The sequence below is a fragment of the Myotis yumanensis genome, unplaced genomic scaffold (assembly GCF_028538775.1).
Source record: "Myotis yumanensis isolate MYYU_CA2020_CCGP unplaced genomic scaffold, mMyoYum1.0.hap1 SCAF_4, whole genome shotgun sequence".
NCBI lineage: Eukaryota > Metazoa > Chordata > Mammalia > Chiroptera > Vespertilionidae > Myotis > Myotis yumanensis.
Genome location: NW_027223755.1, coordinates 2,012,352 through 2,025,757, shown reverse-complemented (window position 1 = coordinate 2,025,757; position 13,406 = coordinate 2,012,352). Strand labels below are relative to the sequence as shown.

General features: G+C 54.5%; 1 protein-coding gene across 1 annotated transcript in view; it reads left to right on the top strand.

The window, feature by feature from the left end:
• Positions 1-13,406, top strand: part of ITGA2 (integrin subunit alpha 2) — a 67,288-nt gene that overhangs the window by 42,998 nt on the left and 10,884 nt on the right. The window contains exons 16-26 of the mRNA XM_070411757.1: positions 5-147; positions 967-1,118; positions 3,788-3,898; positions 4,450-4,532; positions 5,499-5,640; positions 6,657-6,749; positions 7,550-7,626; positions 7,705-7,788; positions 10,273-10,372; positions 11,390-11,500; positions 12,592-12,696. Of these exons, the coding sequence (XP_070267858.1) occupies positions 5-147; positions 967-1,118; positions 3,788-3,898; positions 4,450-4,532; positions 5,499-5,640; positions 6,657-6,749; positions 7,550-7,626; positions 7,705-7,788; positions 10,273-10,372; positions 11,390-11,500; positions 12,592-12,696 (1,201 nt within the window). The remainder of the gene's footprint in view (positions 1-4; positions 148-966; positions 1,119-3,787; positions 3,899-4,449; positions 4,533-5,498; positions 5,641-6,656; positions 6,750-7,549; positions 7,627-7,704; positions 7,789-10,272; positions 10,373-11,389; positions 11,501-12,591; positions 12,697-13,406) is intronic.

The following is a 13,406-nucleotide window of genomic DNA, read 5'->3' as shown; positions in this document are numbered from 1 at the left end:
TCAGGTCGCAGAGCGTTGCTGATGTGTCTGTAGACGCTTCGTTCACACCAGAAAAAATCATCTTGTCCAACAAGAATGCGGAGATCCGCCTCAAGCTCTGCCTGTGGGCGAAGTTCCGACCCGCCACGCCCAGCAGCCGCCACGTGGGTGAGTGGGGCTGCCATCATGTGAGCGGGGTTGCTCCTCCTCATTGCATTACTTTCAATATTTTTTTTAAAATATATTTTATTGACTTTTTACAGAGAGGAAGGGAGAGGGATAGAGAGTTAGAAGCATCGATGAGAGAGAAACATCGATCAGCTGCCTCCTGCACACTCCCCACCGGGGATGTGCCCGCAACCAAGGTACATGCTCTTGACCGGAATCGAACCTAGGACCCTTGAGTCCGCAGGCCGACGCTCTATCCACTGAGCCACACCGATTAGGGCACTTTCAATATTTTAAAAGTTGACTTGACTTCCAAAAACATTCATTATACAGCTTACCTTTAAAATATCTATTAGAAATGTTGTATAACTTTTCTTGCTCCAGTGACTTCAGGAGGTTAACAAAGATGGATAAAATGTAAGAGGATCAGTGAACTAAAAAGAGGCGGTAAAAATAACGCAAAGGAAAAGCAGTGTCCAGCTGTGGGCCCTCAATAACTGGGTCTTTCCTTTCCGCATCGTCGTGTTACGAATGATGTTTGGAAACCAAAGTGTGAGGGAGTAAGATGGCCAGTCCCACTCAGAGGTTCCCCGGGGGCACGCCCACTTCCCTTCCCCTGCGTCCAGCCACGGTCACACACATCCCACCAGGGCTAGCGTCACGGCTGCCCTGGGCCGTCCATTGCTCACAGCCCATCAGCGTACAAGCCGATTTCACATTTCCTCGAAGTCAGAGACTTCCCCCAGGAAGACACAGTAAGACAGGGATGCTTTTTCCTTGGAAGGTTTTTGTTGTAACATTTTTATGGTTTTATCACAGCCATTACCTATAACATCACCATCGACGCGGACCTGTACTCGTCCCGCGTGACCTCCAGGGGGCTGTTTAAGGAGAACAGCGACCGGTACCTGCAGAAGGACGCCATCGTCGGGCCAGGACAGACTTGCTCTGAGTTCGCCATCCACATACAGGTGAGGGTCCCCTCCTCCCCTCCCTCCCTGGGGCCTAGTAAATGGAGAAATCCAAAAGGGAGACTTAGGAGGCAGAAAACGCTCGCCTTGCTAACGCACGCTTTTCTTTTCTGGGAACAGGACGCCTGTCTCCTTCGCTAACGCCTATGGCCATGGGCCGTTCCTCAGTTAGGGGTGCTACATTTTATTTGGGGTTGCAGTTAATGGAGCTAAATAGAAAACCCTCAAAGATGCCGGGGACAGAGTGCTTTATAAGACGGTCAACAGGGAGAACGCCAAGTTGACAGGAATTTTACGTGGACATTTTCCTCTAGGGAAAGTTGTGTTCCTTTTTAAGGAACCGAAGAGAACCATCGCACTTGGGTTTTTCGCTGGTGGGTGAAGTTCACGGGGGTGAAGGATGGTAGGGCATCAGGGCAAAAGGATGAGCTCTGCTCTCAGGCCACAGCGACTCCCATCCAAATGGAGTTTGAAGGTCTCCCAAGGAGGAAATGTGCTTCTCCGAGAAAACTCCCAGCAGGAACTTTGTTTTATTAGTTACAGGACCCTTTCCCCGTAGAAACCACATCATGGAATTTGAGAGTGTACTTTCCTCAGGACGCTGTTGAGAACTTTTCTAGAAATGTGGTTCCCGGGGTGTGAGAGGCATCGGGGTTGCCCAGGGAACTGTTCCGGAACGCGTGTCTGGGTCCTCACCGTCGCCAGCCTCGGGGGGTTGAAGGTCCAGGGCACACGCAGGGCGAAGGGGCCCAGGTACTCCTGGTGCAGCCGGTGATGCAGAGACCACGTCTCGGGAAAGGCCACGTGTAGACGCTGAAAAGCATACAGTGGATGCTCGGACGCATGCACATGGGTTGTTTGTTGTTCAAGTTGAAGGTTACTTATTCTCCAAGGCCTGGCCTTTTGTTGGTGAGGGGCCAACTGTACCGCCCATTTAGGGAATGACAGCTGGAACCACATAATGAGCTGAATGGCAGGTCACACTGAACACGTGGCCCATCGAGGGGGGTGAGGCGGCCAGGCTGTCGGGTGGAAGTCCTGATGGTTCCCCGGTGCACCTGTGGGGCTCGCAGGGCCGGGCCGGGTCCTCGGCCGGGAGACGCTTCGTTCAGTCCTCACGGGCCCCGCCGTGTGCCAGGCCCCAAGGGGCCGCAAGGACTGACTGTGGCCTGGGATGGTAAGTGGTGACAGGCCCGCTGGGGAGGGGGCACACCCCATGTCCAGCGCTCGCTGTCTGCTCCTCGTTCTTTCCGGAGAACCGAGGGGGGGGGGGAGGGTCTGCGCGAGGACCGCTAGGTGACACTCCCACCCTGTCCTGGCGTTTGTACATTTTTCACTAGACGGGGCGTCTCAAAGCCAAGTGCCTGGTCCCAACCGGTTTGGCTCAGTGGCTAGAGCATCGGCCTGCGAACTCAAGGGTCCCAGGTTCAATTCTGGTCAAGGGCATGTACCTTGGTTGTGGCACATCCCCAGTAGGGCGTGTGCAGAAGGCAGCTGATCGATGTTTCTCTCTCATCAATGTTTCTAACTCTCTATCCCTCTCTCTTCCTCTCTGTAAAAAATCAATAATAAATAAAAAAAAAGCCAAGTTCACGTGGGCACCGCCAGTCCCCCTCCCTGCACGCCAGCGGAGAGGGTGCTGGGGGGTGGCGGCTTCCTGACTGCGTGAGGCCAGGCACCTCACCTGAGCCAGGAGAGGGGGCTCCTGCTGTGGGCTGGGCCAGAAGTCAGGGGCTGGGCCAGCAGGAAGTTGGAGCTGAGCCAGCGGGAAGTCGGGGGCTGGTTTGGATGTGGACGTGGGCAGCGCCTTTGTCTGGCTTCGCAGAGCAGAGTGAGGCTCCGGCTAAGGAAGCTCTTGTCCGTCGCCTGACAGCCAGCCTGTCCCTTCCCTTCGAGGCCACAGTGTCCCTTCCGGGGGCCTGATTGGGACATCAAGGACCCCAGGACTCAGCTGTAGGGACTGAAAAGACAGCCAGCAACCCGAGGGCCGGGACTGACACACGTCATTAGAGCATTACAACTGGATATATTGCCAGCTGGCGTGGCCCCGTGGTTGAGTGTCAACCTATGAACCAGGAGGTCAGGGTTCATTCCCTCCGGCTCAGGGCACAGGCCCGATCCCCAGTGTGGGGCGTGCAGGAGGCAGCCGATCCATGATTCCCATCATTGATGCTTCTCTCTCTCCCCCTTCCTCTCTGAAAGCAATAAAAGTGTATATTTTTAAAAACTGGGCATCTCACCTAAATACTTACCATTCCTTATGTGCACACAATGAGGTTCCTGGGCAGCTTAACCAAGAACTGCTGCTTCTGATTTTCACTGAGCCCCTGACTTTAGTTTCTTAGTGGAGAGGCAAAGGCCAGATTAGAGCAGAAGAGAAGACGCCAGAGCCTTCATCTAGACCAGGGGTGGGCAAACTTTTTAAACTGGACCGGAGGGCCGGAACAAAAGCATGGATGGAGTGTTTGTGTGAACTAATATAAATTCAAAGTAAACATCATTGCATAAAAGGGTACAGTCTTTTTTTTTTTTCCAGTTTTATTCATTTCAAACGGGCCAGATCCGGCCCGCGGGCCGTAGTTTGCCCACGGCTGATCTAGACAACACTGTGGCCTGTTTCTGCTTTAACGGTTCCTGTGCTAATACACGGACTCTGTTTATGTGTGTAGGAGCCCTCGGATGTCGTCAACGCCCTGAGTCTCCTTGTGAACATCAGCCTGGCCCACCCCGGCACCAGCCCTGCCCTGGAGGCCTACTCGGACACGGCCAAGGTCTTCAGTGTGAGTGGGGTTGGCCCTCCTGGCATCCAGACCCGCTAGCAGGTTCACCGTGGCTGCTGTGGGAAAGACACTTAGCACGTGGCCTTTAACCTGTTCATTCTCTAAATGAAATACCGTGACTACGTGCACAGGCCACTAGCATGTAAGATCCACGCAGCCCGAGCTTTCGTCTTCCTCATTCACTGCGCTAGGTCCGCCCGGCTCGTGAGCGGTGCCCCCCTCCGCAGAGCCCACGGGTGTTTGTGGGAGAAATAAGTAACAACCCAGCAAACTCTGTGTGCTCACTGCCCACTTAATGGAGTGTTACCCCAACGTGTGACTGCCCTGTACACTCCCACCCCCACACTCCTCTTGCTCCCCCCGCCAGGCACCCCTTGAGCTTTGCATTGATCACTGCTTCCCTCTCCGATGTTGCTAAGCGTGTATATAGTCCAGAAGCGTGGCTTGGTTTGGGCTGGTTCTGAGCACCATGTAGACGGAATGACGCTGTGCGTGTTCGTCCACACTGGCTCTCCTAAGTGCCAGCGTCTGGGCTTGCTTTCCTCCTGTAGATCCCGTTCCACAAAGACTGTGGGGACGACGGCGTGTGCATCTCCGACCTGGTGCTTGAGGTCCGCCAGCTGCCAGCTGCTCAGTAAGTTTCACTGTAAAGCTCTGTGTGACTCAGTGGTTTGGGCATTGTGCTGTGCACCCAAAGGTGGCGGGTTCGATTCACGATCAAGCACATACCTAGGTTGAGGGTTCGATCCCTGATCTGGGCACTTACAGGAGGCAACCAACTGAGGTTTCTCTCTCACATTGATGTTTCTTTCTCTTCCTCTCTCTTGCTCTACCTTCCTTTCTCTAAAATAAAAAAAAGAACGTAAAGCTTAGTGTAAAATCTATATAATAAAAGCCTAAGTGACCATTACAGCAGAACGACCAGAATGACCGGTCGCTATGATGCGCACTGACCACCAGGGGGCAGATGCTCAACGCAGCAGCTGCCCCTTGGTGGTCAGTGCGCTCCCACAGAGGGAGCTCCGCTCAGCCAGAAGCCCGGCTCATAGCTGGCGAGCGCATCGGTGGTGGCGGGAGCCTCTCCCGTCTCCACGGCAGCGCTAAGGAGCATCAAGCTGAGTGGTAAGGAGCAGTGAGAAGTAAGGAGCAAGGGGTCCCAGGCTGTGAGGGGACCCCCCCACCCCAGTGCACAAATTTCGTGCACCGGGCCTCTAGTATAGAAATAAAAGACACATTTGATTGTTATTCAAGTGAATGTTTATGGAGACAGTTTCTACAAAAGATGTATCTATAACTAATAAAGACCTCTAAAATCTGAATTTCACTTTCTGCCATTCGTACGGGTGTCAGATAGTAAGAACAATACAACCACTTGTATTTGGGTGGTTCCTTCCCCCGACTTGTACTAAAGGCAACAAAGAAGAAAGCCCAATAGCACTTACCATTTTGCAGTGAAGACAGTTTCTTACTGAGCAATTTTCTCAGTATTCGAAGTGAATCTGAAGAGTTTATTTTTTAAATGAGTGAAGTGTTTGAATACTGACCCCTTTCCCTCCCTTAATGACTTTCTTTTTCCTTTTTCTCCTTTTTTTTTTAACAGAGAACAACCCTTTATTGTCAGCAACCAAAACAAGAGGTTAACCTTTTCAGTGACACTGAAAAACAAAAGGGAGAGCGCGTACAACACGGGGCTCCGTGTGGATTTCTCAGAAAACCTGTTTTTTGCTTCCTGGTCCATGCCGGTGAGTGGTGCTGGCTCCACGGGGGGCTCACTCCTCAGTCACGCCTCCCCTCAGCTCGATCCCCAGGTCTGTGCTCCGTGTTGTGAGGGAAACTCTTTAACCACAAGGGCACCCTCAGGCCTGACTGCGCGGCTCCCAGTGAGTTAAACCCCGTGAGCACATTGCCTGGCTCCGCGTCCGGGCCGGGCCGGCCTCGCAGGCGGCTCAGTTTTTCCTTTGCCCTGAGACTTGCCGCGGGGCCAGATCCTCGGCCACCGTGAGCTCAGATGCTCCGAGCTGCACTTGCTCCGAGAGCTCAGTCCCGCAGCTGGGCCCCGGCGGGCGGCTGCCAGGGGACGCATTCCGGCGAGGTCAGATAGTCCTGTCGGCTTGATGACTATCCCAGGGGCGCACTTGACCGCGAATGCCCCCGTCCCCTCGGCCACCGCGCAGGGAACAGGAGGGGGAAAAGCTAAGATTTTCCAAACCAGCTGCCTGTGATGAGAGAATGTGAACCGGCCCCATCCAGCTCAAGGCAGTGCGAACTTCACAGACGCAGCGGCCTAAACCATTCTGACTTCGGTGTTAAATGACAGCTTATTCTAAAGAGGAAAACTAAAAAACAGTCTCGAAATTATTGAAAGAATATTAATAAACACCAACATACAATTTTGTTTTCTTCTCGTGAAACTACAAACTTCAACTACATTAAGAGAAAGATACGTATTTAAGACAGCATTCCATATGGGATTGCAATTATTTTGTGCTTATGAAATATAAGAGCGAATAAATCAATTCTGGGGGGAAATTCAAGTATCTGGCCTCTCTCCTGTGGCTGTTGCGTGTCCTGCTTAGCAACGAAAATAGCGCCTTGGCCGCCTGGAGAAGGCAGGATGCTAAGTCCTGGGGACAGTGGGTCACTGTAGTGTCACCAGCCTTGGCGCTGAAGTGCCCGTGCGCTGTGTGTCATTCAGCATGGCCGTGCCTGCACACACACGGCGCATACTGATTGCTCATGTTTCCTTGGTCTCGTTCAGGTGGACGGGACGGAAGTGACGTGCCAGGTGGCTGCCTCTCAGAAGTCTGTGGTCTGTGATGTAGGGTACCCCGCGCTGAAGCCAGAACAGCAGGTACCAGCTGCGTTTCAGCCTGAAACCCACGCCAGCCCCCTCAGCTCCCGTCTCATCCACCCACAGGCCGCCCTCCTCACGAGCTGTCACCTTTCATGGGCATCACAGCACCGCTGCCTGCCTGTTCAGAGGACGCGTTTAGAATCTGAATGTTCCCTTTAAGTTACCAATAGAACTGAGCCCTCGCTGGTTTGGCTCAGTGGATAGAGTGTCCATGCTGAAGGGTCCCAGGTTTGATTCCGGTCAAGAGCACGTACCTCGGGTGCAGGCTCCATCCTGGGGGACCTGCAGGAGGCAACCAAGTGATGTGTCTCTCTCATCACTGATGTTTCTCTCTCTCTCCCTCTCCCTTCCTCTCAGAAATCAAGAAATGTATATATTTTAAAAAGTAAGATTTCCCCCACGCGGTGCATCCCAAAAAGCACACACGCGATGAGAAGTGCTTTTTTTCTGAACCCATTGACCGACGGTCGGTCTAAGTGCGCTACCCGGGGCCCCGGAGGTCACGTGTTAACCCCCGAGGAGCACGCTTCGCGTCAGCACAAAGCTTCCAAACCCAGACAGGCGTGTGCTGGCGGGAGGGCTGGCCTGTGCCATTGAGGGTTGAGCCTGTCTGATTCTGAAGGCCAGGCAGCTGTGCCAGGCGGACCAGTAACCACACGTTCTACACATTTGGGAGCTGGCGGTGCATGCAATTCGGAATCCAACCGGAGGGCGTCCACTCTCTGGGGAAACTTCTTTTTCATGTTGGGGCTGCGTACGGAGCATCGTGCACTGACGGATTTTAATTTTGTACGTAGGTGACGTTTACGATTAACTTCGACTTCAATCTTCAAAACCTTCAGAATCGGGCATCTGTCAGTTTCCAGGCCTCAAGGTAAAACATAACAAAGTCGTGCATGGATAGCTTTTCTGATACTTTCCTTCAAGTAATTTCCTAATGCTGGTTCCACAGCGAGAGTGAGGAAGCAAACGAGGCAGACAATGCGGCCAACTTCACCATCCGCCTGCTGTACGACGCGGAAATCCACATCACCAGGTAGGCGGGCGTGGCCGAGGGGCACTGCCGTCACTGGTTTATGGCACGTGTGGCTTCAAAATCCTCAAGATGCTCATCCTTTTTTTTTTTTTTTTTTTTTTGTAATATTTTTAGTGATTTCAGAGAGGGAGGGAGAGGGAGAGAGAGATAAGAAACATCAATGATGGGAGAAAATCATCAATCGGCTGCCTCCTGCACGCCCCACACTGTGGATCGAGCCCGCAATCCGGGCCTGTGCCGTGACCGGGAATCGAACCTTGACCTCCTGGTTCACAGGTGGACGCTCAGCCACGGAGCCAGGCCGGCCAAGCTAAATGCTTTTCCTTAATTCAGCCTTTTTATGACTCCGCCCGCCCACCACGGCCAGTGTTTTCAGACATGTTACCATGAAATGAATGTAAGATTGAGGGGCACTTCACTACCATCTCAGCTGAATGTTTGTGATGGGAAGATGGACTCTGAGATATTCGGATGTCCTTTAAGAAATATCGTTCGGTTTAAAAAGCTCATGGGAAGAATGATGAAGAGTAAAGCTAGAGTGGTTCTCCGTCCTACCACCCCGGGCGATCCCTGGATGGCTTTGTTCTTTAAAAGAAGGACATTGAATGCACCTGGACAGGCATGCAAACGGTCGAGAGAGATACACACAGAAAATGAGATCACCCCCCACCTCCTCTGCTCGGCCCATAGATGATGGCGGCGGAGGAACTGTTTTAGAATCCCTTCCGGACACGGGGTGTGCTTTCCCACAGGACGTGAGCATCACACACACGCACATGCACACACACACGTACACGCACATGCACACACACGCAGACACACACGCACATGCACGCAGAGACACACACACACTATTTACAAACACAAGGCTAACACTTGGCTGAGCCTTGCTTGCTATGTGATCCTAGAAAATTCCTGTCAGCACATCCACTCTAACCTGTCCTGTTCCTGGCTGGGGTGTAACTTATGTCACCAATTTAACAGCAATGACATATTTGGACCTTTTGCTGGTTTGTTTAATCATCACAAGCAATGCTGGGGGGAAAACATGTTTAAACAAACACCTTTTTGGTGGAAAAAGTCCTTTCCAGTGATGGAGTGTGAGCCTCGGCCACCGCTTGGATGCTGTATAAATGCGCAGCTGTATTGTGTGAATGTGATGGGTGGGAACAGGTGATAGCAGAATTATTTCTAACAGGTTCCCCGGCATAGCTAACTGCTATTGCACATACACTGACCCACATGTAGGTGACGTAAGGAACGCCGAGGTCACAGATGGCCAGGGGCTGGGTCTCTAAATGCACAAGCAGGATGCGTTAACCAGCTCAGACGCTGCTGCCCTGGCCCCCGGAGGCCTGGAGGCGGGGGTTCCTGCGCTCAAGGCCAGGCTCCTGTTCCGCCTCCTCAGCTTCCCGTTCCGCCACGGCCACAGGTCCGGCTCCCTCACAGACAGAACCTGGACACTTGCCATGTCTATTTAAGTCTCCCTCTGACGGACTTTCCTTTTGAGAATTTGGGGGGAAAATTGTTTTTCTAAAGGAGGCATGAAAAAAGAGGAGAAGGGCAGTATTTTCAGTACAGAAATCCAAAAACAATGGCAGCAAATGTCCGCTATAATTTTTTAGGACATATAATCAGCGTCCTATAATTAGGGTAGATGACCTGGTGCTTCCCAGTCTCCTACCCTCTCCCTGCCCCCGCCCCAGCGAAGCCACCCTGGTCGGAGTCCAGCCCCAGCCCCGGAAGGGAGGAGGACGGGGTGTAGCACTCCATTCCAGTCTGGCCGGGCTGTCGGGGTTCCCTGGACGTGGTCAGGGCTGCACTGCGAACCCCAGGAGGCCGTCCCCAGCAGGTGGTCACATCTGGCAGAACCTCTGGGTCAGCCTCCGAAGGTGTTCTCTGCTCTCATGATGGACACAGGCTGACCGACCCAGTTTGGACCGAGAGCACAGAGTGGTCTCAGAACCGGAGACGGAGGGGCGGGGGAGAGGAGACAGACGCAGGTCCTGGCTCTCGGGTGCCGGGGACCGAATGTGCCGGACGGAGCTCCGGCCGAGCTCATCGCTGTGCTCAGCCACCCCCCGGGGAGACCCTCCGGCCCATCAGTCACTCATCCCTCACTGAGGACAGTGTCTACTGAGAGACACACCGTCCGTGTAGCCCGATCTCCGCAGGGCGCCACTGCCAGCCCTGAAGCGATGCGTTGGTGCTCACGTCAGAAACGGTACCACCGGTGATAGCGCAGCACAGAGATCCCCGCAGGAAGGTCTGAGGGACGTGCTTTGAAAGGGATTTGCTCCGGCCTCAGGCTTGACCACTGGCCCGTGGCCCATCAGGAGCCTTTGTTTTCCTTTAGCTTTTTGTCCCTAAACGTAAATGCTCTTGCCTGTCCCCTGAGCCAGGAGTTACGTAAGTAAGAGTAGCACGAAGCTTCGAGAAGAACAGCAGCACTCACCTGTCTGCTTCACCAACATCCCCCGACAGGTCGACCAACATCAACTTTTACGAAGTCTCGGATGGGCAAGTTCCTTCCACGGTGCGCACCTTCGATGACATCGGCCCCAAATTCGCCTTCTCCGTTAAGGTTGGTGAGCCTGCCCCGCAGGCGGGCATCGGGAGGGAGGAGGAGCGGAAGGAGAAGAAATTGAGATGTGCTAGTGGCTCTCACACTTGAGTGGACATCAGGTCTCCTGGGGGACTTGTTACAATGTGGTCACGGGGCTCCGTCCTCAGAGCTTCCCGTCTAGGGTGGGTCTGAAACTATTTCTAGCAAGTTCCCTCCCAGGTCACGGAATGCTGCTGGTCCAGCTGCCACCCCTGAGAGTCACTGAGATGACCCCGAGGGTGGGGGGGGGTGGTAAACACGGGGCACTGTGCATGGTTGTGTGTCCTGGGTGCGGGCTAAGGGGTGTATTTCAAAAGAAACTTTTCAACATTAACCAACAGAATGTTGATATAACGGCTTGGTGTGGGCGGAGTCTCTGGGACGGCATTCGCGTGCCTTCTATCCGAGGAGCTCACCGTCTGTGTACAACTATGTAGTCATGCTGGGCAGTATCTAAGGAATATGTGTAAGCCCCGTTCTCTGGTCGGCTGGTATGAGCAGTTATGAATCTAAAGGTTGTTGTCAGTTGCATGAAGAGAAATTAACTTGCTAAAGCAGCTATTTTAACCATGGAGACACCGTGGAAAGTAAGGACGTTCGCCCTCCACCCTGAGTCTGTGCAGTTTTCTTTGGTTCATCTGACTAGCCCGTTGCATGGCTGCAGCCCTGCAGTCCGGTGATTCCTAAAAAGTCTTTCGAAGAGCCTTGTTTGGGATGCAGGTGCTGGGATGCAGGAGTAAGCGTGGCATCTGGCCACGGCCTCCGTAACGAGACCGTTAGCAGTCACAGCAGAACAGCACGCGTGGGGAGCGTCGACAGCGTCGGCCTGTGGGTCCCGTGCCTTAGCCGCGCTGACCATTTACTCCCAGAGCAGGGACGAGGGTGTTACTCCTGTGGGTCTTACGACGTTTACCTCCGGGAGGGCGTGCGACCGGCCACGTGACCGGCGCCCCGCCGGTGAGGACAGGTGCGAACCGTGTCCTTCCGTCCACATAGGTGACCACCGGCAGCATCCCCGTGAGCATGGCCTCCGTCCGCATCCACATCCCCCAGCTCACCACCGACAAGAACCCGCTCCTGTACCTGACGGGCGTGCACACGAGCCAGGTGAGGGTGGCCCGAGCGCCAGAGCGACGTGCGCCCTCGGGGTGGGCCCCGCCGGGTGGGTGGCCCCCCTGACAGGTGTGGACGGAGACTGAGAAGGTGCCCTCTCCTCCTGACGTCCATCTCATACCAGCAGCGGGTGCTGTGGTGAGAAAGCGAATGTCAGTGTGGACGGCAGAGGCTCTTCCTGAGGCCCCTCCTGGGCAGGGGGGTTCCCCCCGCAGCGCCCTGTCTGCAGAGGTCGGCTGGCCGGGGGTGGGCGGTCGAGCCCCCACAGGAGGCAGGTGGCCCGCAGGCCGCTGTTAGCGGCTGCCCTGCACCCTGTCAGCCTGGCCCGCCCTGCTCCGCCCTGGCTGCTGAGGTCTGTCCCTGCGTCGCAGTCTGAGGAAGGCGATGCCCAGGCCCCGGGCACTTGAGTGGCGTGTCTGTGGCTCCGGCCGCAGCACTTGCTCGTCTTCAAGGCCCAGTGGTCCTCCCAGCCGGGCTGAGAGTGCGACTCGGACCGACATGGCCAGCACTTAGCTGTGCTGATGTCACTCGGGGTGCTCAGGGGACGACAGGAAATCAAAACCCTAAAGTGCTCCACAGCAGAGAGCCCTGCCTTACATCCCTCAGGCTATTCTCTGTGTGTTTTTTAAATATATTTTTATTGATTTCAGAGAGGAAGGGAGAGGGAGAGAGAGAGATAGAAACATGAACGATGAGAAAGAATCATGGATCGGCTGCCTCCTGCACGCCCCCTACTGGGGACCGAGCCCACAACCTGGACATGTGCCCTGACTGGGAATCGAACCGTGACCTCCTGGTTCATGGGTCGGTGCTCAACCCCTGAGCCACGCCAGCCGGGCAACTCCGTCTGTTGTTGTTGCGAATTTGTCTCCTCGCAGGTGGGACCCCGCAGCCCCACCGAGTCAGGCAGGACCATGTGAGCTCGGGGTGACGTTAGTGAGGCTGAGAAGGGGGCCCAGGTGGGCAGTGAGGCCGGCCTGCCCGCCCCCCGCCCCCCAGCCCCGACCTGTGACAGTAGGAGCCTCACAGGCTGAGGGACCCCACAAACCGCGTGGCCTCCTAGACTGACGTGCTGCCCCCTGCAGGCCGGTGACATCAGCTGCAGTGCCGACGTGGACCCGCTGAAAATAGGACAGACGCCCGCTTCTGTGTCTTTCAAGAGCGAGAATTTCCGGCGCCTCAGAGACCTGGTGAGGACGGGCTCGTGCGGGCAGTTCCCTCGGGGAGTCCTTGTCCGAGTCGCCTGGAAATGAAGCACTTCCCCCCCGAACCCCACCCCGGCCCCTGACCCCTGCCCTCGAATGTCATAGGTTTCCCGTGTGCCTTTCTCAGCCAGGATGAATCAAGGGGCAGAAACGCGCACCCACGTCAAGATGAAGTTGTTTATGGGGCGATGGGGGAGGACAGGGAGGGAGGAGGGCGGAGGGAGCAGTTGTTCCCTGTTTCCGTGGTTCGAGTGTAATCACAGCAACACGTGGTTGACGTCTGATAGCTGAACGTTCCCAATAGAAGCTCGTCTCAGGGGTTGCTGACATGCTAGCCCCTCAGCGTGTCCTTCTTTTCGTGAAAACGGTTTGATTGTGTCAAAATGACGGTTGCTACGTGGGAACAACATAAACCAAACATGACGACTCAGAAAACCACAAGAAACGGCAGTTCTCAGAAGCAGAGCAGCTGAGCACTCGTGTGACGAACAGCCGCCTCCGCGCCCTCAGCGTTAGTGCACACGTGGACACGTGTGTGCGCTGCTGCGTGCATGTCCTAGGCCAGTGATGGCGAACCTTTTGAGCTCAGCGTGTCAGCATTTTGAAAAACCCTAACTTAACTCTGGTGTCGTGTCACATATAGAAATTTTTTGATATTTGCAACCATAGTAAAACAAAGACATATTTTTTATATT